General features: G+C 46.2%; 1 protein-coding gene across 4 annotated transcripts in view; it reads left to right on the top strand.

The window, feature by feature from the left end:
• Window positions 1-26,686, top strand: part of ADAMTS17 (ADAM metallopeptidase with thrombospondin type 1 motif 17) — a 368,411-nt gene that overhangs the window by 164,178 nt on the left and 177,547 nt on the right. For all 4 annotated transcript variants that reach the window (XM_063653072.1, XM_063653073.1, XM_063653074.1 and 1 more), the window contains exons 9-10: window positions 20,529-20,669; window positions 23,082-23,232. In XM_063653072.1, the coding sequence (XP_063509142.1) occupies window positions 20,529-20,669; window positions 23,082-23,232 (292 nt within the window). The remainder of the gene's footprint in view (window positions 1-20,528; window positions 20,670-23,081; window positions 23,233-26,686) is intronic.

Genomic DNA, 26,686 nt, shown 5'->3' with positions numbered 1-26,686 from the left:
ATATACTGTAGTTATGGAAGATGTTACCATTGTGGGAGGCTGGGGGAAGGGTGCATGCAACCTATCTGTGTTTTTCCTTTCAACTTTCTGTGAGTCTATAGCTATACAGAGAAAAGATAAAATGCCTTGAGGATCTTTAAAAAATCCAGATGTCCGGGTCACACTTCGTACCAATTAAATCATGATTTCTGCAGGTGGAATTTAGGCATCTGTATTTTCTTTTAACTCCTTAGGTGACTCCAACACGTAGCCTAGTTTGAGAACCTGTGCTCCTTAATGTGAGCAGTTGTCATGAATGTCATCTTCCTCCTCCTCGTTAAAGCAGCACTGATAGAGCCCTTCCTCTGTGCCATGTACTGTTTGAAGCACCATGCATTCATCATCCCATCTCACCGTCAGTAATAACCACTCTTCTTTCTTCACTGCCATCATTAGGCCTCCTTTCCCACTGGAGAGTGGTTGGCCACTGACCGGTGGTTCTGAAGGCATAGAAATGCAGACTTCCTCATTCTTTCACCACCCACCTCATGAGGGAGTTGGCACCTGTGGCCTGGGCAGCAGGGCCTGGAAGACAGATCACGGGGCAGGCCATGGTCTAGGGACTGGTCCCCTATCTTGCTTCGGCTGCCAGGTTTCATAATTTCATAATTTCTTATGTCCTAAAAAGAAAAGACTTGGCTGCCAAAAATAAATGTTTACATGCCTGTGACATTGAGAATGATGAATCTGCCTTGGGACTGGAGGGTGTGGAAGAGAGGAAAGACATGTGGAATCTTGCCAAGCAACAAGCAGGCAGGCTCCATTGCAGTCTCTGGGGGCACTGTTCACACAGACAACGAGGTCACCCCAAGCTGGAGTTGACACTGGTGAGATTTGAGGAAGGCTGAGAACGAGCTGGTGGTCTCCTAGGACTGAGAACCAAGAGACAAAAGTGGACCAGAAAGAGTACAGATGACCAAGCCACATAAATTCACCTCTGAGGTCAGAGTCTCCATCACGCCCTGGGACGCATTCCTTCACCTAGAAGTCAGCTGCTGTTCAGTCTCCCTTTATGCATTAAGAGTTGAAATGTTGGTTTTCTTTTCCTAAAGAATTAGGATTCTCTTGAAGACCTTAACATGGGGCTGGAGGGCATACGATGTTTGTAGATGCCTGAGCCCTCTACTGCCTCAGTCCAGTGAAATCATGCCGACCTCCTACCTGAAGTAGAAGGAAAATCCTTTGGCCATGCTGGGTGACCAAGGATAAGGACAGAAGGCTGTTCTTGGACAGCTGCTGTTCCAGACCAATTAGTCTCTGCTCTGTTGGTTGCCAAATTTGGCACTAATTTCTTCCATAAACACAAGTTGAAAACAGACATTTAAATAAAAGGCAATATCAGAGTTGCTTTTTTAAAAAGGCATAGGCACTGGAACAGCTGAGTACCCTTGTTTTTTCTGATTCTTGTTTCACTCCAAATGTGAGATCGAATCCCGTCAAGGCTGGGTTGCAGTAGGCTGCGAGGGGAGGGTGAGTTGGCAGGCAGGACTGGGAGATGCTGGAAGGTGGGTGCTTCTTTTTTTCCCTGATGCTTTCTGCCCAGGGCTGCACATTCTGGGAGGCATGGAACCTGCTGGAACCACCCTTTATTGACACTGGGAGTCTTTTTGTCTGGAACACCTTTTCCTTTTACATTTCAGATGAGATTTTGTGGAAAGAGCCCCTTTTCCTGTCTTAATGACTCATTATCAACTACAAAGTTGCCGCTAGTAAAAATATCTATTATCGTTCATGCAGTCCTTTCAGTGCCTTGCTTGAAACCACATTCCATCCTCTTAACATGAACGTTGCCTTGAGCCAGAATCCAGAGAGGGTTTGAGGACAAGTTGTGTACACAGTCATTAAGACAGCCAAAAGAATATATTTTTATCCTGTGAAATGAATGCCAGTTGAGCAGTAGTGATTACTGCAAGAAGCTATAATTTATACTAGGAGAAGTGAATATTTTTTTAAGGTAAAAAAGTATTCTTTAGAAGAGCCTCAAAAGTATATTTAAAAAGTAAATGAAATACTAGTAACAATACTCCCAAAGACTAAACTGCATGGAAATTTCAAAAACGAGCCCTTGGTGTTAGAAAAACAATGAGTCTGTACAATACCCAGGATACTTGGGACAGAGTTGCGCAAACTAGGATTTAGTAACCTAGCAGCAGTGTGATTACAGTTCCTGAACTTTGTTCCTTAGAATATTCCCTGTAAGGGTAGACTATCTAGATGAAACATTGGGGCCTTGTATTTTAGTTGTGTCCAGAATCTGCCAACACTATTGCCCTCCCCTGTCTCACCCAAAATTGGGAATCTGAGCAGAAATAACAGTGGAATGTTGACTTTAACCAAGAAATGATTGTCCTGAATGTTGTATTGCCTGGCTAAGAAGTCAGTGTGAATTGTTGCCATTGGTTATCAACTTGGCTTCTCCCTGGACTTTGTGGGAAAAAGGAGAGAAGCTTGAATGGGAACAAGAGCTCTGTCACATTGTAAAGAGGGGGCTTGATCTGTGTTTTTCGGTAAGGCAGGTAGGGGACTGTGCCTGAAAGGTGTGTGAAGGTGGATCTCAGCTCAGAGTAGGAGAAAGCTGTGGCTCTGGTCCTGCCTGAGCTATTCACAGACAGCCTGTTTCTAGTGGTGATGTTTGGCCTCAATGGTACAATAGACTCACCTGGGAGTCCCTGTAAAATTCAGATGCCTGGCCTGTACTCCAGAGAGCCTGGTTTACGTGGTCTGAGGTGGGCCCCAGATATTGGTGTGTTAAAAGTTTCCCAAGTGATGCTCACATGCAGCCAGCATTGATAGCCACAGTGGGATGCTTATAGTGTAACCGACACATAGGTTCAGTAGCTTGCCACTTGCAGAGTCCAATGAACAAGAGAGAGGCTTGGCATAAAGAAAGCGACTTTTTATTCCAAAGTTAGCTTAGTGGAGGAAGGACAGGCTTCCTACCTTAAGGGTATTGCTTCCCTTTTGGAGGAGAAACTGAGCACTTTTAAAAGGCAGGAGAGGAGGTAAGTGAGCAGGTGGGGGGTCGGCATGCTAGCTTGGTGCCGTGTCTACCAGGTGGTTGACTTGGGGTCCTCATGGGCAGAAATAGTTTGTGAGGATGTCCAAAAACTCTAGCAGGCATACTTTGGGTTGTAAATCGACTGTTCTCTCTCAAGGCAACCTCCTGGTGGATGAGAGTTCTGCTCTGGAGCTTCGAAGCACATAGATGAACTTTCCCTGTAGGGAGTGTCTGGTGAAGAGGAGGTAAAAGACTGTAATTGCATTTCTAAAAAGCTAAGTAGGAAGTGGGGAAAAAGAGGAAAGAGAAAAGAAGAGAAAAAAATAAACTATCTTAGAAAAATGGAGTACTGGGTTACAATAGTGCAAGAGTTCCAGTTGTGGACCAGCAGCTTCAGCGTCACTTGGGAACTAAATAGAAGTGTGAAAATCCTCATCCATCTCCCCACCCCACCCCTTAGACCCCTTGGGCTTAGTTTTCCCAAGCCTTCCAGGAGATTCTAATGTGCACGGAAGTTTGAGAAGCACTATTCTACACTGTAGCAGACTTTGATAGATGTCGGAAACAGAATGCTTGTTCCTTTGTTAGAAATACTTGTTCCTCGGTACCTCAAGGAAAAATTAGCATTCAGACAAAAAGTTTTCTCAGCAAGGCAAATTTACTGTCTGCAGAAAGGGTGCTCCTCGCAGTTGGAACAATGGTGAGAGCACACCAGAACAAGGGAGGGGTGGGGGATCTTATTCCTGATGCAGGTAGCCCCTACTGCTGTGTTGTTTCCCTATTGGCTAGGGTGGGACCGCACAGTCTAAGCTAATTCCGATTGGCTATTTTAAAGAGAGCAGGGGTATGAGCCAGAGTGGTGGGGTGAATAGTTTAGTGGGAAGGATGGTTAGGAACAGGTAACTAAAGGTGACTTAGGTCAGAGCAGGTGACTGGGATGAATCAGGACAGAGCAGGTGACCAGAGGTGAGTCAGGATGGGGAAGGTGACCAGGGGAACAGATGTGAACTACTGATTAAAACTGGTAGAAAAGGTTGTTTACTGAAACTATGAGGAAGTTAAACTTTAAAATGGAGGACAAAGAACTGAACATATTAACTTACTGATTTTTTGATGAAAAATTTAGAATTCACTGCATCCAACGATAGACATGAGAATCACCTGGAATCTCTAAAAAATCCAGATGCCCAGGTCATGCCTCGTCCCAATGAAATCAGAGCCTGTGAATGAGGGAGCCAGGCACCAGTGTTTTCTAGTACTCTCCAGGGGATTCCACTGTGCAGCCATACTTGAGAACCAATGCTTTGCAGAAATTGAGCTGGATCCTTCCTGATATTAAGGTTCTAGACTTTGCCTCTGAAATTCTGTCCTGTCTCCTTAGTGTTAAGTTACCTCAGGCAGAACATGAATGGTCTGAGAGCCTGGAAGGGATTAGTGTCTACATTGTTGCTGAGGGAAGTGGGTCTGCTTGCCTCTGATTTCTTATGTGCTTTTCAGAGAGGGATAATAAGGGGATTCTGTGCTGACTGGGTGCTCTCAGGCACTCCCAGCTACTTAAGTAACATAGGCAGAGAGGCCATAGTTCCATGGGGTTAAGACCTTTCAAAAGAAGTTCTTAGCAGCAGAGAAGCTGTTTTTATTTTGTTGGGTCCGTTGGTTCCATTCATTTATGAACATTAACCAGCCACTTCCGTGTGGTGAGCACTGAGCCAGGCTGCCGGGAGGTTCTGGGCCATTGAGGTGTAGAGAAGCATGACCAGTCCTGCTTTTGGGGGTTCTCCAAAGACCTTGAAAGGCCACTGGGGTGCCCAGGAGCTCAGCTGGAGGGATGCTCTCTGCTGGCGAGGACTGGGGCTGCTGCAGGAAGGATGGGACCTGCAAGCTGGGCCCGCAAGAGGAGAGTGGCATCCAGATGGGGGCAAAGGCATGAGCAAAGGCACTGGGGTACAGGGATGTTGTGGGAGCATGTAGGGGTCAGTTTTTGTGTCACTTGAGTGACAGCTCCCTCAGGCCCCCCTAACCTGTGACATGCACTTCATAGCCCTGCGAGGTGGGATGGAGGAGGATGCACTCCTGCCCCTGCTCCCACCCCAGCCTCCCGGGCAGGGTGGAAAGGCAGCCGTCCAAATAATGAGGCCATAAAGCCCCTCCTGGCATGTGGGTCTTAAAGAAGGAAGGAAGGAAGGGGGTAAGGCCATTAGGAGCAGGAAGCATCCTGTCCTTGCACTGTCTGCTGCCCAGAGCATCCGTCCCATCAGGCATCCCTGGGAGGTCTTTGAACTTTGGAGGCAGTAGGCTCTCTCAGCTGCAGCCCCTCTTGCAGGTCAGCTAATCTCCTCCTCCAACTGGCCTTTGAAGGGTATAGGAAGTGCTGGGAGCTGGTTTCTACTGCCCATTAAAATGGCTTCCGCTAGGAGAACTGGTGACAGGGGCTGCCCCTAAGGGGGGCAGCAGGGACCTAGGAAGCTGGTGTGGGGGATGGGCTCAATTTTCATCTCACAGCCCTTGATATCCTTTGAATTTCTACCATGCACTTATTTTAGTGACTCAATAAATTAACGGGTGCCACTAGCCAGGCCGCCTCCTGCTGTTGGCTGAGATAAACCCTCTGTGAGAAATCTGCCAGTCAAAATTGTCAGTAAAAGGCTTATTCAATCTCAGCTTCCAAGGAATCCAAGTTGCTGAGTCTAGGTGGAATTGGAAAAATCTTGTCTAGTGCAGGGATAGAAGCAGTTTAAAAGGGAAACAAAAGTACTTGCTGTTCTTTTGTTTCTTTGTGGGAGAAAAACGGGCTGATAAAAAACCAACTGACCTAGAGCATTTCCTCTGAATAAACACTTCTAAAAGATGTTGTTTTGAGAGCTGACTGTGAGGTTTACCAGAACAAACCAAATTTCATCTTGAAATCCACGAAGGGACTTTGAATGGTTCCCAATTTGATGTATCTTTTCAAGTTTCTGTGGCTGGATTATGCAAAGGTGGAACCTTTGAGGTAGGCCAGAAGGCTGATTTCAGCCCAGCATTTAGGAGTCCTGCATGCTGGGGGACTTTCCGTGGCTGGCTGTGAGGCCGTGGGCAGGTTGCTTCTCTCTGGACTTCAGTTTCCACATAGGTTCAGATGAAGGGGGCTACAGGGCCCTTTAAGTCTCAAACCCTGCAGCTCTTTAAGGCCTGTATCTCAACTGTAAAAGGAGTTACCATTCTGTAGCAGTCTCCTGGCAATATGTTTTTAATGTACAAAAGTTTAAGGTAACTAAAAGGGGAGGACGGATGAATGTCACAAAGAATTCAAAGTTCTCTACCCCCACCCCATGCCCCCTGCCATCTTTCCCAAGCCCATGAGGACTTGGTGTCCACGTGGCATCTCATGGTGCCAGTCACATCGGGCTTCCTCTTCTAGCCTCGGGTGTATGTGGGAAAGTCAGAGGGTAGGCACAGGTAGCATCTCGGACCTGTACTTATGATAAGAGACTAGAGGTGTCCGGGAAGAAGGGAACCAACCCTGAACCCCGCCCCCCCCCCCCCCGAATGCCCTGGGACTCCGAGTGCCCCCAGGAGTGGCCCTGGAGAACAGAGGTGTCATTGCTTCAAGCTGGTCCATGAAGATTGTAGCTGCTTCTCAACACCTGTTCTCCCCAAAGCCGCATCCATGCTGTGTTGCAGGCGAGTCCCAGTGCCCCATGACCAGATGCCCCCAGCTCTCCACCTCTAACCCCAAGAGGGATTTTCCTGCTGGTTTTGAGCATGCAGTTCACAGTACCTGAGGGCTCCCAGCCTCCACGTGGCCACTTCCGCACAGGTTAGCAGGTACCAGTTCTTTGCTCTCGTTTGAGTGTGGGGGCAATTGCATCCTCAATGACTGGACCATGTATGGAGGTTCAGTGCATGGGCTGCCCGGGCTCAAACTGTGCTTGGCCAATTACCTCAGGCAAGCTTCCCAACTTCTCCTGGCCTCAGTTCCCTCATCTGTGACATAGAAGAATAATAATTCATGAGATAATATATGTAATGAGTAGTGATTGTCACATTGAAAACAGTTCTCTTTCCCAGGTACTCCCCACTTGGTGGGCATGAGTGCCCCTTGTGGAGTATTTCCTTTCTCTGCTCTGTCAGTATTGTTCCCACTCTCAGCATCCCATTTGGCATCTGTGTTGAGGGGTGGCTCCACCTTTGCCTGTACCTCAGGTGCGTGTTCCATGCGCACACAAGTGCTTAGCATCATGCCTGGTATGTGACGGGCAGTGGAAGCTGTGCTGGTGGGTGGATAAGAGCATGAATGGAAGAAATTTGGGGTATCTGTTCAGGCCCTCTGAATGCCTTGGGCTTCCCGAGGCTCTGACCTGAATGAGTAGCAACCTTCACAGACCAGGAGTGTGTGAATCCCCGCCTCTAAGGGAATATGATGAACACAGCCCACAGTGGTGATACCACCATCATTTTTACCGTGCCTGCCCCCACCACCACCCCACAATGCCCAACACATCTTCCATTATAGTCGCTCCTCCGGATAATGTGCTAAGGCAGATGATGTTAAAATACAAAGCACCTGGGGGGCAGGGGGAGGTTCCTCTGAATCAGGGACATCAACGGGAGGGTAGGAGCAGACAGGTAGCCTGGGTGGAGGACATTGTTGCGGGGCTGGGGATGGGAAGGGAAAGAATCACATCCTCCAACCCACAGAGCTTGGTGTTGCAGACCCCAGAGGTTGCATTGAATGGGGAGATTTGCCTTGACCTTCTGATGTGCTTGCCTCTGTAGCACTCCGCAAGAAACAGATACTTAAGACTTGGAGTGGCTCTAGATTTCCCTAAAACTGAGAAATTGCTCTCCGCTTACACGTAATTTTTGCTATGCACTGTTAGCAGCAAGTTCCTCCTCGACATCTGGAGGGTAGACTGTGTTAGCCTGGGGTTTTCATCTTCAGAAGGTTTTAGCTGTCTTTCCATTTCCTGCCCTGTCCCAGCCCTGTGTCTGCAGCACCATTAGATGAATTACTCTCTAGGCTCAGAAGCAGAAAGCATATTCTTATTCTCACCAAATCGCCCTGTTTCCTTCAACAAAGTTCCATGATACTGACAGTGCTCCGCTCCAGCAGTCTTTCCCTGGCAGAACCTTGGGAGTACATTTCTCTAAAGAGAAGCACTTAGTACTCTTCAGTTCTGCTGTGTTCTTGCTTAATAAGCCGTGCACATGGTCTACTGATAGAGCCACCCTGAAACCAAAATCCAGGAGGTGGCTTCTCCCATCGTTCACAGTGCACCCTTGGCAGACCAGGAGAGGCGAATGGAGCCACGAGCTGCATCCTCGGAGCCCTCCCTGTCTGCACACCTGCCTCTAACAGACACAGTGGGGCCTGAGGAAGGCCCACCGCAGACTTGAAGGGGGAACAGGAGTCCCAAAAAGCCAACACGTACCCCCCTTGTTCGTCCTGCGGTGTTTAGAGTGGGAGGTTTACACGGCTTCGCCACTTTCTGGCAGGTCATCTGGGTTTTTTTGCCAGGAGCATTTCTGTGTCCTGGGCCAGAGCAGACCCCAGAAGGGAGAGCAGCTCGAGCCCTGTGACATTCATCATGTCCATGGGTAGTTTCAGAAGAGCTCAGTGCTTTCATAAATTTGTCTTCCTAAGTAAAAATTAGGTTTTCTCCATAAATTATCGTCCTTTAAAAACCTAAGGAGAGCCTTACAAGACCTTTTCGCAGTATAATTATCTCCCTTGCTCTGCTGCATTAAATTCCGCCATGCACTTTTTTAGCAGATGAAAGCACATTCTTTGACTAAATTCATTAGAAACTGAGAAGATCCCAGGTTTAATTACACTGCATGCCATCCATAAGAAGGTGCCTCGGGAGTCCCCCTTCCTGCTTGAGGTCACATTTGCACTCCAGCATCCTATCACTGTCCAAAGCACACAGTGCAGGCTGGTGGTTTTTCCTTCACTTGGATGCTGTGCAAAGAACTTTTGGTTCTGATTCTTCACTTCTAAGAAACTCACAGCAGCCCTGGAATTTGGAGGGTTTTCACTGATGACAGCATCCGCACGACCATTTTGGAGGGTAAACTGGGTGCAAATTAAGATCACGTGAAGAGTCAGTACGTGATAACAGGCAAAGGGCTCCCTTTTCTGAATGCCCACGCTTTCAGCTCCTGATGTCTACACCTGGCCACTAATTGTTCTCCAGCTGTGTTATGAGATTGGGTTATTTCTCCAAGTATCTGTAAGTAATTTGTGGGCAAAGATATACTATGATGATATCCAATGAGATGATATCCAGGGCTCCCACCTCAAGTTAGCCAATCAGGATCTCACTTACGCTTGTGTGGTCTGGGTGCTAGCAAGTAGTCACTTGTGCCTATTTAAATTTCTCTTAATTAAAAATTAGTTCCTCAGTCACACTAGCACATTTCAAACTCTTAGTAGCCACATGTGGCCAGTGGCCACAATATCAGGCAGCCCACATAGAGACTTTCCCATCATCGCAGAAAGTTTTATTGAACAGCACTGGCCTAGGCTACAACCCAACAGCCTGCTGATTTCTCTGTGATCCCCACCAGGTCATGGGCTTCCTGCAGAGGCTGTGTGTCACTCACTGCTCTGGGCCTGGTGCTCTGCAAAATGCCTGGTGCAAGATGGTGCACAATCTACTCTTGAAAGAATGAAGAACAACTACACCTTAAATTGTGCCCAGCCTTCTAGATCAAGAATCATGAAGTTATTCCCTTCTAGATTGGAAACCTTTTAATAGCCACCTGGTTCATGCCCCTCATCTCTCAGCTAGGAAAACAAGCCCAGGAGTTTAGGAACCTTGCTTAACACCCCCATAATAATTATTGTCAGGTCTTTAACCATGATCTCCTTCTCCTTGGACTATTGCACTGTAGCAGCAAGGAAGGCTTTACAAATGATTATTTACAAGAAAGCTTCCTTAACCTCATCAAGGTTACCTACCTATGAGTAATCTGGAGCAAATGTATTCAGCGTGCAAACATTAGTAGCATTTCCAGTCGATATGGGAACAGGGCAAAGGTGCCCATGTTGTAACTGATAATTAATATTATTTTAGAAGTCATGTTCAATTTCATAAGGCAAGAAATAAGAAATATAGAAAAGGATGAGGCAAAATGAGGATTGACTATATATTATAAAAGAATAATCTGAAAAGCCATTGGAACCAGTAGATGTTCACCATGATATTGCATCATAAGACCAACATGCTGCAATCTGTAGTTTTCCTATGTACAAGCAATAATTACAAAAGAATAAAAAGCAGATCTTATTCACAGTATCAACCAAAGATATGAAATACCCAAGAATGATGCTAATAGGGAATGTAAGACTGTCATCATGCAAACTAAAAATGTTTGCCAAGGTCATTCAAAAAAAGCCTGGCAAAATGAAGAGGTGCCCTATGTCCTAAGATGGCAAAACTCAAACTTCTAGTGATGCAGTTTCTCCCCAAATTAATCAGTGTATTCAGTGCAATCCCAAATTAGAATGACTTTTTATAGAATTGACAAACTAAAATCATAGGGAAGAATAAAGTTCTCAAAATACCCAAGGTCATTCCAGAAAAAAAAAAAAGACTAAAGAGAGAAAGGAAAAAGAATTGGTTCGTTGCTTCTACTCCCTCTATTTGTCCTGATGAGGGGGCAGAGGTTTTTCTTAACACCCTACAGCCTTTTCACCTGAATTGGCATTGTTCCCTCTAATCACCTGGGGAGGCTATATTCTTACTCCATCGTTAAGGCATCATTCTAAACATCTTCAGAATTTCTAACTGGAATCAGCTTTAGCATGGCCCTTCACAATAGAATGGTTTCCCAGGTCAGAAACTAACATAATTTGATGGGTTTCTTTTCTGTGAAATATTTCAAATCTTTGACTCAGAGTCTATTCAAGTCATAAAGCCATTTGCCTGCATTGGCTCTAGATGCATTTTTGGATGCTCTAAGCAGTGAGGCCATTGTGGGAAGGAGAATGGGAACCTCCCAAGCAGGTGCCACTCATTTGGGAGCCTGTGTCATTGCGTGTTCATATTGGGACCATCCTATCATGAAGCCATGACATGCACATGAGGCATTGTGGGGGAAGCACACTGTGGGTGGCCTCTGTCCTATGTGCTGATGGTGCATTACCTGGACCTAGGTGCTCATATGCTGCTTTTGTGTCAAGCCATTGATTGATCCCTGTCCTGTGTCCAGCTGTGCTCTAAGAGCTGATGGAGTGGAGAAAGGTGAGACCAGCTCACTCCCTAAGGATTGTCTTTTTCAAGTGGGAGCAAGATCAGAGTGGCAGGAGCTGGTGAGCCCATGGAAACTATCAGGACCAGAAAACAGCATTTCACAGAGATGGCGGGAGCTTCAGCCCTGTAGTCCAATGTCCCTTGAGCTTTTACCAAGTCCAGGCTACTGCATACACTCTGAAGCAAGGAGGAGTGTGGCCTGCCGCATTCAAACCTAGATCTACTGTTGGGAGCCGAAAAGAATGGGAGGCTGTGCCCTAGGCCACCATCTTCATCCCCTTCCTATGGAGAGCAACACATGGTATAGATGAGTGGTCATTAGTGATTGTCCTTCAGAGGTGTCCTGAGGGCGTCTGCAGTCCTGGATGGGGGTAGCCACTTACCAAGAACAGTGGGCCTCTAAGACTTAAGCTTTACTCCAAGAGTCTCACCACAGTCCCTAAACCACATCTGCTAGAACAGACATTTTGTTCTGTTAGCTCATTGCAGAGAAAGAATGGAAATAAAGGCATTGAAGTGGGGTGGGAACTTTTCCTTTCCCCACCAGCCCACCTGCCTTATAGTATGTCTTCCCTCCTTAGGCCACAGCTCTCTGAGAACACCTGAGTTTGCAGCTTGAGGGGCTGCAACTTGCTTTGCTCAAGCGACTGTGTGTGCTTAGAAGCAGCAAGGCCGTTCTTCTCTGCTGTGCCTACTACTGCCAGGCACTTGGTGGCTGTGTTCCCATGTGACCCGACCCTATTCCTTTAGAGAATGTAACCTCTGTATTCTCAGTGCCTACAACAGTGTCGGGCATGCAGAAGGCATTCAACAAATACTTGTTGAACGAATGAATGACATTCAGTATTATTATCCCTGTTGAGTCATAGATGAGGGAACTAAGGCTCAGAGGTATGTTTCTTTCTCAAGAGGCAGAGCTGACATTTTCTTCTAGGTTGGTCTGACTGCAAAGCCAGGGATGCTTCTAGATGGGAAGGGGTACTTTGTATCATCCTCCCTGGCTGCTGACACCTTCTCATCAAAGCCCTCAGGACATTGGAGGCTGGCTGAGACTTGGAGCTGGCCACTGTGTATGCACATGTCCCTGGAGTGCAGGGGTGGAGGAGGGTGTGCTGAATACGGGAGACTAAGCAGCTAGGGCCTGGTGCCTGATCCTGTTAACTTGTCTGGGAAAGATGGTTTCAGAGAAAGAAGGCCAGCCAGGAATGCAGATTCTGCTCTTCTGCGTGACTGGAGCAAATCACTCTACTCTTACAGCTTTCAAAGGTGCTCAGCAAGAATGGGGAAGATGATGGCTGCTCCTATCCCTGTTTTGTCTGGAAGCTGTGAAGACACAGTGGTAAAATAAGTGAAATGCTCAGACAAAATGGTAGCGGCCCAGTGCACTGCACCTTGCAGAGTGAGAGTCTAAAGTAAGGGTGAAAGGTGAAAACAGTATGGTCCAAATGATCTTTGAAAACTTCCTAGGAGGCACCATATTCAACTGTGTCTGTCTACATCCTTCATACCCAGATTTCCTGCCACTGTTGGAAATAGCAGCCATTTCTTAGAGCATCAGATAGAATTTAAACTTCACTAGCCAAGCATGGTGGCATGCACCTGTAATCCCAGCTGCTTGGGAAGCTGAGACAGGAGGATCACTTGAGGCCAGGAGTTTGAGGCTGCAGTGAGCTGTGATCATCTCACTGCGCTCCAGCTTGGGTGATAGGATGAGACCCTGTCTATTAAATAAAATTATAAAATTTAGACTTCAAATATTAAGACTCCACACCTCCTGCCTATGTTGTATAAAAAAAATGTGGATCATGAAATACCAGAGTCACCCTCAGCATGGCGTGGTGCTTGCAGCAGGAAACCCCAAGAGAAGGGTGGATACATGACTTTATCTCACACCCTCTCAGGGTGTCAGTGTGCACAAGCAAACACACGCTTGCTGACTGGAATAGGGGACAGAATCTCCTGTGCTTTGTTCTCTCTGTCTCTCTTTATCTGTCTCAAGTTGAATTTTTGGTAAAAGTTAAAAGCCCACTTGATGTGAATCTTCTAAATGTATGGAGATGTATGTGTGTATGTATGTACGTATATATAAGTGTAGGTATATACCTGTCCTATATACCTATATAACCATATAGGACAGGTATATACCTATATATATATATGTCCTATATGGTTATATATAGGTATGTAGGACAGGTATATACCTACACTTACATGTACGTATATACGTCTACACAAACACAGGCAAGGCTACTTTGAGTGAAGGCTATACCCGACTCATGCACCTTACGTCAGAATCCCATGTATATAAATTCAAGAATTGAATGCTTGCTTGTCATTTCAGTACTCTGGTTAGCTTAGAGAGGCTGTGTATATTGTATGAGTATTATCCATATTTACCTGCTATGATATTGTCTATTCTAGAAAAATACACTGAACACCAACACTATATTGGTCATTATTTACCCGTTGGTGATTCCGAATTTTGTACTGTTTTAGGATGATTCTTACTGACATGGTACCATGTGCATTTGAAGTATAGCTAAATCTATGGTGACCCCCAGTCTACTCTGGGGTTTGCCTTATTGCTGAATCCCTGAAAGCTGGTGGGCTCATTTTTCTGTACAAAACACAAACAAATACCTTCTCCGCAGTGAGAGGCTTTTGATGCTATTGCTGCCTATTTGTTTTGTTCTCCGTAAATGGGGTTATTGATGATCATGGGAATTGACTCTGTTCTTCTACCTATAAATGAGTGCAGCCTGTTATCCCCTAGTGGCATTTAATCTTGTAGGTAGCATTTCTGAGTAGCTCAAGACTGGGGGCACAATCTGGTCCTTGACAAGAGGTACTGACAGGAGAATTTCCCCTCTGGTGCAGAGCTGGCCTGTTAATTATTGTTATGTTGATTAGCAATAACAAATACACATCTGCCCACTATTTCTTAGAAACTGCCATGGGCCATTCCAGTTACTGCAAAGTCAATAAACATCTATTGAATAGGAATTGCCAGGCAGCGTCCCCACAGGGCTATGGAAGTAGGGCTAGAGTCAGCCTTCCATGGAGAGGCTGTGTTCACGGGAGCCCAGGCTCTTCTTCCCACTCCAGGGATTCATTCCACAGACTCAGCCAAGACTACTTTGAGGTGAGGCTGGACCTGACTCCTACATCTGACATCAAAATCCCAAAGCTTCCGAGAGACAGGTAGGCTCAGAACCAGGTAAAGCTGAAGCTTCCAGAGTGGCAGAGGTTCCATCTAGAACACCTACTCATCCCCTGCGAGATTCGGAAGCCAGGAGGGGTCGAGCACTGTGGGAATCCTCTCAGAACTCGCCGCATGGTGTGCTTTGTGTCTCCCAAAACAAATACAGAGCAGCATGTTATTTTAAGATAAAATCAACTCAAGGCCATGAAGTTATGACTGTGTCTGATAAAGCTGGGCCACGTGAGACACGAGGCCCATCTGTGCCCTCAGCCCCACAGTCACTGAAAGTTAAAATTACTGGGCATTCTTAACGCCACACGTTTTCGTTAAATATAATGTCGCCAGAAATAATAAATGCCCTGGGACATAAACTTAAAATAACATGAGTTTCTCAGTCAAAGTAATCTTTAATTTAAACTAAAAATAGCCTAGACAGTAGTTGATGTCAGCCTCAAGTATCTAGGTTCCTCCCTGTCCGATGCTAGTTAATCAAACTGTAAAGTGATGAGCCACTTAGCGTGTAAACATTTGAAAGCAGATCAAGCGTGATCTATATTAGAGACAAGCTCCAGAAACCCAAGAATCCCACTCGGCTGATTTTGCTGACTGGAACATTCCTTGGGGAAGTCCTCTCGGCCGGCAGAGTGAAACGCTCACTGGACGTGGTGTGCTTCAGTCGGCCAGATCCCTGTAAGGAATATGGAGTTGCCAACAGCACAGCCATCTTTTCTGAGTGCTTTTGTAACCATCCTGTGTGTCTGCTGAATCACCAGATTCTCTGGCCAGGAGAAGAGGCCCTGTGGGAAGAAGGAGCCCCTTTCATTTGATAACCAAGTTGACCACTGAGAAAACTCATGAAATTTTCTTCCATAAATGGTGAGACCATCCTCCCAGGGCTTGGGTCTCCTCCCATTGTAGTTTTTCCAAGCAACATCCATGTTTGAAAAACCCGTCTGGTAGCTGCCCAGGAGATCCCAGCCAGGGAGAGTGCGAGCAGCTTGTCCAAGTGCACAGTTAGAATAATTAATTCATGTGTTGATCCTCCATCGACCTGTGCCCCAGGTTTGAAAAGTTCTCATTACCTGAGGTGGGAGATGCCTCTGATCCTGGCCAAGGTAGGGAAAGAGGTTTTAGAGAATGCCTACAGGGAGAGTTGTTTCCTTAAGGGACTTGAATATTTCTCAAAGTAAGATAATGCTGTATCCATTTGGTGAATGTGCAAATTTTGTAACGTTTGACACTGCAGCTAATGAGACCCTATTTACTTGGGGGCTGTTCCAGGAGAAATGGGTTTTCTGAGTGGGGTATTTGAGGGGCAGTGACCCAGGCAAGTGCAGCCTCTGTGTAAGTTCCCAGATGATTTTCCCCGGAACCCAGCTCATGGTTCCAGAACCTGTGGCTTCCTGAAACCATGCATGTTCATTAAGAGGCAAAACGTTCCTTTCTCTTAGGCTTACATTCCTGAATGTTTCACATCATTGATACAGTGAAGGCCTTGCATTTGCCTCATTGCTTCCAAGTGCAAGATCATGTTCCAAGTAGAGACTCTAGTCTGTGACTCAGACTAGGACTCCAGGGTCTGTGAGTTGTGACCCTTATGAAGAGACATTGTTAATGCTGATAAGGACCATGCCTGCCAAGGCTGGAGATAGCAATTTGACCTGGTCCACATGCAATGGTTACACCATGAGATGGCAGCTGGAGCCACTTTTTTCATGAGACATTTTATTTCTATAACCTCTGTACATTTGGCAGAGTTCATTGAAATCATCAAAACTTTCAGAAGACCTTCTCATTTAAAAACTCTCTCACCAGTTTCATTTAAAGAAAGAAAATCAAACCCTAAGTCAAATTTAAGATAGTTGACTTTTGGTGTCCTTTGCTAAGCGTACTTGAAAAACCAATCAGTTCCGTCAACAGTTAACATGAAATAGAGAAAGAAAAAGCTACCAGGTAGAAGAAAATAAAAAGCTGATTTCACCTAACATAACGTCCTTAAGGTTCACCCATGTTGTTGCATATTGCAGAATTTCCTTTTTTAAGACTGAATAATATTTCATTGTATGTATAGACTGCATTTTATTGATCCATCTATCAGTGGCTGTTTAGGTTGGGTTCATATCTTGGCTATTGTGAATAATGCTGTAACTGAACGTGGGAGTGATGTCTCTTGGAGATTCTGGTTTCAATTCTTTTGCATAAATATTTTGAAATAGAATTGTTGGATCATACAGTAGTTTTATTTTTAATTTTTTGAGGAACCTCCATACTGTTTTTTTCATAGCATCTGTACCATTTTGCATTCTTACCAACACCATGCAGGGGTTTTAATTTCTCTACATTCTCACAGACATTTGTCATGTTTTGTATTTTCATAGTAAACATCATGAGAGGTGTAAGGTGGTATCTCATCAGGGTTTTGATTTGTGTTTCTCTGATGATTAGTGACGTTGGGCATCTTTTCATGTGCCTGCTGGCCATTCGTATGTCTTCTTTAGAGGAATGTCTTCTCAAGTCTTTAGCCCATTTTTAACTGGGTTGTTAGTTTTTTTGCTATTGAGTTGTAGGAGTTTCTTATATATTTTAAAACTTAATCCGTTACTTTATGCTAAATGAAATAAGCTAGTTGCAGAAGGAAAAATACTGCAGGATTCCACTTACATAAGGCATCTAAAATAGTCAAATTTATAGAATCAAAGAGTGGGCTTGTATTGCCAGGGGCTGGAGGGAGGAGGAAGGGGGAGCTGCTAATCAGTAAGCATCGAGTTTCAGTGGAGCTCAAGAGAGCTGCTGTATAGCATTGCAATTGTAGTCAACAATACTGTATTGTAAGCTTAAAAACTTCAGAGGGCAGCTCTCATGTGAAGTGCTTTTACCACTATAAAATACAGTTAAGGAAAATGAACCTCAAAAAAAGAATTCATACTGAGAGTGAAAGTAAAAAGAATTTTTTTGGTGCCAAGGATGAATATATTTTTTAAATCTTTTTTATTTGTAACAGGATTTTTTAAAGCTGGATGGAGATTGCTTTCTCATGCACTTGTATATAAATAAACATTTTCTGTTGCTCACCCAAAAGTAAAGTAAAAAGCTGAGTAATTGCATTGAAAAAATAGAACTCACTTTATTCAACAAAGTGACCATTAAGCGGTGGTTCACGCCTGTAATCCCAGCACTTTGGGAGGCCAAGGTGGGCGGATCATGAGGTCAAGAGATTGAGACCATCCTGGCCAACATGGTGAAACCCTGTCTCTAGTAAAAATACAAAAATTAGCTGGGTGTGCTGGTGCGTGCCTCTAGTCCCAGCTATTCGGGAGGCTGAGGCAGGAGAATAGCTTGAACCCAGGAGGTGGAGGTTGCAGTGATCGGAGATTGTGCCACTGCACTCCAGCCTGGGCGACTGAGCAAGACTCCATCTCAAAAAAAAAAAAAAAAAAAAAAAAAAGAATATAGCTAAACTATTCTCACTGGCCATATTTGTCTGATAATTTCTTCAGTCTTTCTTTAACCCTAATTGGATGGATACCTGACACCGAGGCATGAGGACGAGACTGAATCTAACGAGAGGTGGCTTTTGCCGTTCTGCCGAGCAGTCTGCCACCATGCCAGATCAACACACTTGTCATGGATATGAGTTCTCCAGTATTTTTTTGGCACTTTCTTCGCTATTAAACAGATAATTCATTCAATAAATATTTTTGCCAAATGCTCGCTTTGCACCAGTTTCTGCTGCCCTGAGAAAATAGGGTGAGTTGAAAGAGACTGTGGGCCTCCAGTCAGGAGGGTCTGAGGTTGATAGAGGCCCAGACCAAGCAAAAATATGACCATCTATACCTAGGTGGCGATGCAGACTCTCCCTTTTCAGAATGACTGTAGTTGTTCACTGACCAATTAAGCAAAAAATGGATTCAAGTGGAGAAATATCAAGACATTACACGTAGGTGCCTTAGACATTTTGTTTTAACTTAAGCTATAAAAACATTAGTTTTTTTCACCAATTTTGTAATGGAGAGGGAAAGCCTCTTCTTTGAGGATGGGTGTCTGCCAGTTGGACTTCCATGTCACCTTCTGATATGGTTTGGCTGTGTCCCTACCCAGATCTCATTTTGAATTGTAATCCCAGGTGTCAAGGGAGGGACCAGGTGGTAGGTTGATTGGATCATGTGGGTGGTTTACTCTGTGCTGTTCTTGTGATAGTGAGAGAGCTCTCATGAGATCTGATGGGTTTGTAAGCATCTGGCATTTTCCTTGCTCGCGCTTCTCTCTCCTGCTACCGTCTGAAGTAGGTCTTTTCTTCCCCTTCACCTTCTGCCATGATTGTAAGTTTCCTGAGGTCTCCCTGGCAGAACTGTGAGTCAATTAAACCTCTTTCCTTTATAAATTGCCCAGTTTCAAGTGTGAAACACTTTATAGCAGTGTGAAAATGGACTAATACACCTTCCTCACACAAAGCATGCCTATAATGAGAATTTGAATCCAGTTTCTTTTATATATGCATGTGGGGTGTGTGTGTGTGTGTGTGTGTGTGTGTGTGTGTGTGTATACACATAAAAAGGATTGTAAAAGACTTGTGAAGCAGCCTTGGAGCAGATTTTTATGATTTATTCCTCATCTTTCACAGTTGTCTTGCCCACACCCAGTTGGACAGCAGTCTGTCCTAGCTACTGGCTAAATCTGTTTTCATGAGAACAACAACTTGGTGTTTGTCCCCATATTTCATCGGTTAACCCAACGTGTAGCCACATGTATGAATTGAAATAACAAGTATCACTGACATCAGTAGGTTTAAGAATAAATACAATGGAAGATTGGTAAGGATGCCCCCCTCCACTGATGGGGAAGTCACGTGTGGGTGATCAGAGAGGGCCCCGCTAGCCCAAAGTTCCAGAACACATGAGCGCCAGGCAGCGGATCCTCCAAAGGACGTGGGTGACTTTAGCTGATCCAACTCCACGTGAGAGCTGGCCAGGGGAGCATCTCTGTAGGCAAAAGGGTGTGGGGGGGTGGCCTGCAGGCATGCAGAGAAGACAGGATGGGTTTCTGTTCGGGAGACACCACCATTAGGCAACACGCAGGGGAGTTGACAGAAGATGGTCAGACATCTATGAGCAAACTCGGAAAACGTGGCTCTAGAGCAGAATTTAGAAACCTCTTTTATCATTATCTCTGTCAGTGTTCATCTCTTCTCCCAAGCTGGCAGTGATTTGAGGTCTTTTCCTTGTGGTCCGTTACCTGGCACTTGGAAAGTGTCTAATATTTTTGAATGAATGAAAGCACATGTTCTTTTTTGTTGTTGTTGTTCCACTGATATTGTTGAAAGATGGTCATCCTTATACACATTGGGTCGTAAGAACTCTGGGTCAGCAAACTGTGGGCCACTGGATCTTGTGTGTTTCATGTCTTGGCTCACCCCAGTGAGGGCACGTGTATAAGCTAAGATCACTGTTCAGCTCACAGTGTGATGAGTCCTCCAGGCCTAGACAGGCATCCTGGTATCTCTCAGGTATAGCTGAATAGGGAAGGTGACAGGTATGATCTTGATAGATGTGAAAGATAGAAAAGCCATATTTTGTAATGAGTTCGAAGGCTTAGATTCAGAACATTCTATAAGTCAATGTCTAGGATGGTACCCAGTGATTCCCGTTAGCACGGTAATTATCTCTAAGGAACAGAAACACCTAAACCATGAACATTGGAATATTTAATGTAAGAAAACAAGTCTAACCATCAGAAGCGTAGAGTTTAAGAATTATCATGTCACAGTTAATTATCAGAATTAATATACTTTGTTGATTTATTGTTATTTAGTGAATGCTATTAGTGTCTGTCATTTGCTCAATTTATCTTCATTCACTAAATAAGCAAATCCTCAGCCTCTATTTCTGTGAAAACACATGACTGTGGGTCTGCTGTGTGAGAACCACTTTCACCTTACATCAGTTTTTGTTTTTAAGACTTGATTTACCTTAGCATGGTCCGCTAGCACCAGGAACTGGAAATGAGAAGCCTGTAGCATAAGCATCCCTCTCTCCTTCTCCTTCTTGGACAGCTTGGGCATGAACCACGACGATGACCACTCATCTTGCGCTGGCAGGTCCCACATCATGTCGGGAGAGTGGGTGAAAGGCCGGAACCCAAGTGACCTCTCTTGGTCCTCCTGCAGCAGAGATGACCTTGAAAACTTCCTCAAGTAAGTCCTGGAATTATTCTATAGGATTAATGCAATCGAAAGTACTTCCAAAAGATGAAAGTATTGGAGTCTCAGCAAGTGTGAAGTGGAGAAATGACTCTCTTTTGGGATTTGCATCTAGCCTCAAGAGGCGGTCAGCACAGAGTGTCCTATAATGGCAAGGACATCTCCCACGTGCATCTGCTCCAGCGATGGGCGCACAGTGGGTGATCATTACATAATTGCCGATCGATTCAAATGTCAGTGTAGTCACCCTGTCTTGAAAAGAAACCCATTTCATTCCTCTGCAGTGCTGTGACTGTGTGGTCACCTTGGGGCGCCCCTGGGCTGCTGCAGAATGGAGCATTTCCTGGTGTGGAGATGAAGGCCACTGCCCTAGAGAGGGAGTGAATTTGCTGGGGGATGAGGGGTGGGTTTGCTCAGCTTCCTCACCTCTGGGGAGGAGAGGGCTGTGTTTATCTCACTGCTACTTTCTTCCCAGAAGGTGTCTGCACTCTTCCATTCTCAGATTTCTGTGGAAGAATCGGCCATCTGATTTCAGACCTTTGTCACAGTCTGTACCCGTGGACGGTGCGGGTCCCTTAGTGTCAAGACCTCAGGGTTGGGTTTACAGAGTGACTATGCAGACCCTGGTCACTGAACTACTTAGCCGTATTAATTCATGCACCCTGGGAGACGGCAGTGAGTCGGTGAGTCTCACCTGCAGATGGAGCTTCTCAGTCCAGTAACACATTCAAGTACCCGATGAATTCAGGATGTAGTGGCAAAGGTGCCATCCTGGGTCTTTTTTCATGACGTTCCCTGTTCATGGGGAAATTGTTCAGTGGTAAACCAGCTTAAAAATGCACTCATTACTTTTCATGTAGTCTACTTCCCACTGAGTATTTGATACCACAGATATTAGGAAATGCTGTGAGCCCCTTGATGTTATTTCGCTTTACCCAGAAGGGTCATGGCCACAAGATGGGGTGGGTTTCTTTGTTTTATTTGTTTGTTTCTTGAGATGGAGTCTCACTCTGTCTCCCAGGCTGGAATACAGTGGTGCGATCTTGGCTCACTACAACCTCTACCTCCCAGGTTCAAGCAATTCTCCTGCCTCAGCCTCCCCAGTAGCTGAGATTACCAGCATGTGCCACCACACCCAGATAATTTTTGTATTTTTAGTAGAGATGGGGTTTCGCCATGTTGGCCAGGCTGGCCTCGAACTCCTGATCCCAGGTGATCTGCCTGCCTCGCCCTCCCAAAGTGCTGGGATTACAGGTGTGAGCTACCGTGCCCGGCCAAGATCGGGTGTTTTTATTTGCTTATGTACACAGCACTGGTCCCACTGGTGACAAGTAGTGTGTGTCTGAGCCCAGAAGAAGTAAACCAGGATCAGTCTGTGTCTTGTGTTCATGCAGCTCTTTCCTTAAGAATCTTAGCAAGTGACTGGGTTTTCTGCCTTAAACCATCTGCCTTTAGAAATTGAGAAATAAAAGCATTGTAGTAAGTAACCTCCTTTAGAGCCAGAGCCTCGCAATCCCCAGTTCACTTATTCATTTATTTATTTATGAGTCAGAGTCTCGCTGTCTCACCCAGGCTGGAGTGCAGTGGCGCTGTCTTGGCTCACTGCAACCTCAGCCTCCTGAGTTCAAGTAATTCTGCTTCAGCCTTCCAAGTAGCTAGGACTACAGGTGGGACTACAACCATGCCTGGCTAATTTTTGTGTTTTTAGTAGAGACAGGAGTTTCCCCATGTTGGCCAGACTGGTCTTGAACTCTTGACCTCAAGTGATCCACCCACCTCAGCCTCCCAAAGTGCTGGGATTACTGGGTGAGCCCCCGAACCCAGCCCCCAGTTCAGTCTTTTAGAGACGCACCTCTTATTGTAAATGAATGCTCCCATCCCAGTTGAAACCCTGAAGTCCTCAGCAGGTGTTGCCAGTGGCTTTTAGGGATAGCGTGGTCAAGTGAGACACCGAGGGTCCCACAAGCACTCGAAGAGAACCTGAAGAGTTGGAAATAAGCACTTTGATTTTATTTAAAGTAAAACAAGTCTAACTTATACTTGTTCTTTATTCGTGGTCGTTTTTGCTCAAAGCCATAGTCTAAGGAAATACGATAATCTATTCCAAAATCATTTTCATCAAAGAAAGCTTTCAAACTCCCCAGTAAATTCCATCAGCCTTGTGGATGTCGTTCCTGCGCCCCTCCCGAGTCTGCAGGTTCTTGTTGCCTTCAGAGCGAAGATTCACATTTGGCCTTGTGGAAAAGAGGAATGCACAGCAAAAAAGCACAGTCTGTGTGTCCAGTGCTTGCATCCTTTTTCCATAAGGAACGTAGAGGTGCCTTCTTCTCAGTGACTGAAAACTCAAAAAAAAAAAAAAACCTAGGCAGCACATTTGCAAGTCACCTTGCCTCTCGGCTGTTTCAGGTCAAAAGTCAGCACGTGCTTGCTAGTCACGGACCCCAGAAGCCAGCACACGGTACGCCTCCCGCACAAGCTGCCGGGCATGCACTACAGTGCCAACGAGCAGTGCCAGATCCTGTTCGGCACCAACGCCACCTTCTGCAGGAACATGGAGGTAAGCAGCCGTGGGAGGGCTGGCTCGGGACAGAGCATGGATCCAGCCCTCCCACAGCAGGTCTGGCTTCTGCTGGAGGACATGGGCAGTCACACTCAGCACATGCACATACACACACAAGCACACGTATACATGTATATGCACACACATGTTCGCATACAGAGACATGCATAAACACACCCTCACAGGCATTTGCACATGTGCACCCCATATAGCCATACACACATACACACCTACACGTGCAATTGCAGGCACACATCTGCACACAGTCCCCCACATGGGCACTTTTGCAGGGGAATGCTTTAGGGTTACCACTGACTCTGGTAGCCTAACATTTTAATATGGAAACCTTAGGACACTAGAGACGCAGGACACTGTTGCCTGACTTCAAACCCTGCATGGATCTACAAGAGGGTTAAAACTATGAAACATTTGAGTGTATCAAATTGGGAAAATTTAACAAGTAATAAATTGATTATATGATAATAACCCCATTAAACAGTTACCGCTTATTGAGCAATGCCTGTGTGTTTGGTACTAACGCTTCCAACATGTGTGATCCCAATTAGTCTTCACCGTAGCTCCCGAGATCCTGTCCCTGGTTTACAGATGGCAACACCAAGTCAAAGTAAGCAAACATTGAAAATGGCTTGGTTAGTAGGTAGAGGATTTGAACTCAAGTCTCATTCACCCCCACGTGCACACTTTTTCACCATGATGCAAACAGCAAGGTCTGTAGGCTTGGCTGGTTTTATGGGTGGGGGGTGCCAAGAGGGGCATGTGGGTACCCAGGGCAGGGCAGTCTCCATGCCTGTGGCCATCTGTGTAGCAGACAGGGAAGGCCCTGGCCACAGGGGAAGGCCAGGAGCCTGTGGTCCACCTGGCCCTGGCAGTGACAGGGCTAGGGGAGCAGAGCCTGCATCATCCTGTGGAGAAGGAGGACAGAAGTAGGGGAACCAGCTAGGGTTATGTGGAACTCAGCAGCCAGACAGCAAGTGGTCAGCCTGAGGGAGAGCTGTTCCAGCACTGGCACTCAGAAGTACACCTGGTCCCAAGGAGGATGTGTGGATGGCTGGGCAGGTTCCTGGAACAAGCACTCGGGAGCAGCACCAAGGCACACAGGTACATGCAGGCTGCCTCCAGGATGCGGTCCCAGTGCCCATTAGCCCGGACTCCTGGAGACAGATGCTGCCTCTTGAGTGCTTCCTGTCTAAGTTAGTTTAGGAAATTGGGAGAACCTGCAGGTGGGGCATTGCCTGCCACCTTTGGGGTTGCAAAAAAGGGCAGCTCCTTAAAACTAGGCTGTTGCCTCCTACTGGCTGTTTCCCCAAAAGACGTTTATCCACACTGTAGTGCTGATTCTGCCCTGCCATTCCCCTGGGGAGCATGCCTGCGAGAGTCCCCTCCAGAGACCAATGGGAAGCTGTCACCCATGTCAGCCTCCCACTGGATGCCTGTACCTCCTGCCCCCAGCAGCAGGGTTGAAGGACACCTCCATGGGGAGATGTGATGGGCCCTAGGATGTGGTCGTTCCCAGCATCCTGCAGCGGTGCCCAGACTCACCATCAGCCACTGTGGCTCGAGCGTGAAGGCTCTCATGTACATACACAGTGACACGGTGCCTGCCAAGAGGCATCCCGTCTGCCTCTTCAGTCCCTGCAGTGTGTGGATGGCACCGAGATGCCAGGAAAGAGCAGGTTTCAGGGAGTCCCTTGATGATGTGGAGACAGCATGAGATTGTGTGGATGGGATAACCAGGGAGGACGTCGAGCAGAGAAAAGGGCCCCAGACACAGGGGCTGGGGAAGTGGATAGTGCCCAGCTGAGTCAAGTGACAGAGTGGTCACTCTGCCCACTGTGGAGTCCTCCGCAGTGCCAGTGAGATGTGGCGGGCCGGGCTGAGCTGGTCCTACAGGGCAGGGTTAAGTGGGGTGAGGGCTGGGCAGAGACTGCCTGCTCCATGAGAGCTGGAGCTATTTTCCCTTCTAGGAGCCAAGCATTTACATCCCAGTTGGATGAGGAGGGACAGAGGGAGGGAGACACTTGTACTGGGGACTCACAGTCTCCCAGGCTGGACTTTGTCCTTGCTCTGTCACACACAACCCTGACTGCAACCCCAAAGGCAAGGGCTTTTAACCCCATTTTAACAGATGAGAATATAGAAGCTAAGAGAGATTAGGAAACAAGCCAGGCTCACCCAGCTGGAAAGGGGTGGGCTGGAAAGCGAGCCCAGGGGTATCTGTTACTGAGGGAGGAAAGGAAAGCTACTGTCATTCAAAGACAGACCCCAAAGAGAGGAGGCAGGGGGTGTGGTATTTTATTTTCCTTCAGAATCATCTTTTCATTAGAGGAATTCAGTTAGAGGGCAACAAGCAATGATTCGCTCAGCTTTGTGACTCCTTTCTCCCTAGAAGCTCAAAATCCAAATGCATATCAAGTGAGATCTTCCCATGTGCCTTTTACATCGAAGCTGAACATTTATTCCTGGGCTCCCAAGGAACTGCAAAATATGTTTTCCTGCTTGCTTTTGCCTTGAGAGTTTCACCAGCAATAAAATAAGTGTGTTTTTCCCTCTCCAATAACTAGCAGAAAGGATTTCTTAAGGGAGTGATGGAATGACAGTCCCCTTGGTGGTCACCAGCCTCAGCTGGTCACTGGTGATTGTCCTGCTTGCAAAGCTAGTGACACTTCCTTTAGAGGAATCTGACTGTGGGGTAGCAGTGACTGTGCACGCTGGAGAAAATGTCACGATTGTTAGAAACAAATGCTTGTTCCTCAGTGCCGAAAAGAAGAACTAGCACTCAAAGAATTTTCTCAGCAAAAGATAGAAAGTGTGACTCATGGATGGAGCAATGGCGAGAGCACACCTGAACAAGGGAGGGGAAGGGGTTCTTATTCCTGACGCAGGTAGCCCCTACTGCTGTGTTTTTCCCCTTTTGGCTAGGATTGGACCGCACAGTCTAAGCTAATTCTGATAGGCTATTTTAAAGAGAGCAAGGGTATAAGCCAGAGTGGTGGGGTGAGCAGTTTGGTGGGAAAAACAGTTAGGAACAGGGAACTAAAGGTGACTCGGGTCAGAGCAGGTGACCAGGGGTGACTCGGGTCAAAGCAGGTGACCAGGATGAATCAGGACGGAGCAGGTGACCAGGGGAACAGATGTGAACTACTGATTAAAACTGGTGGAAAAGGTTGTTTATGGAAACTACGAGGAAGTTAAACTTTAAAATGGAGGACAAAGAACTGAACATACTGACATACTGATTATTTGAACTCTATCCAACACACTCATACTCTTTTGGGGAAGAAAATACAGAAGACCAGATGCTTCACTGTGAACCCTTTGAGAACCAAGGACTTGGGGCATGCTGCCCTAGGCCTGGGACATGTATGAGTCAAATCCAGGTGAAGACGGTGCCACACTTCAGGGCTCCAGGCCCTGCTGTATCGACAGTCTG

The sequence above is a fragment of the Pongo pygmaeus genome, chromosome 16, assembly GCF_028885625.2.
Source record: "Pongo pygmaeus isolate AG05252 chromosome 16, NHGRI_mPonPyg2-v2.0_pri, whole genome shotgun sequence".
NCBI classification, from domain to species: Eukaryota; Metazoa; Chordata; class Mammalia; order Primates; family Hominidae; genus Pongo; species Pongo pygmaeus.
This window is presented reverse-complemented; position numbering and strand designations above follow the sequence as displayed.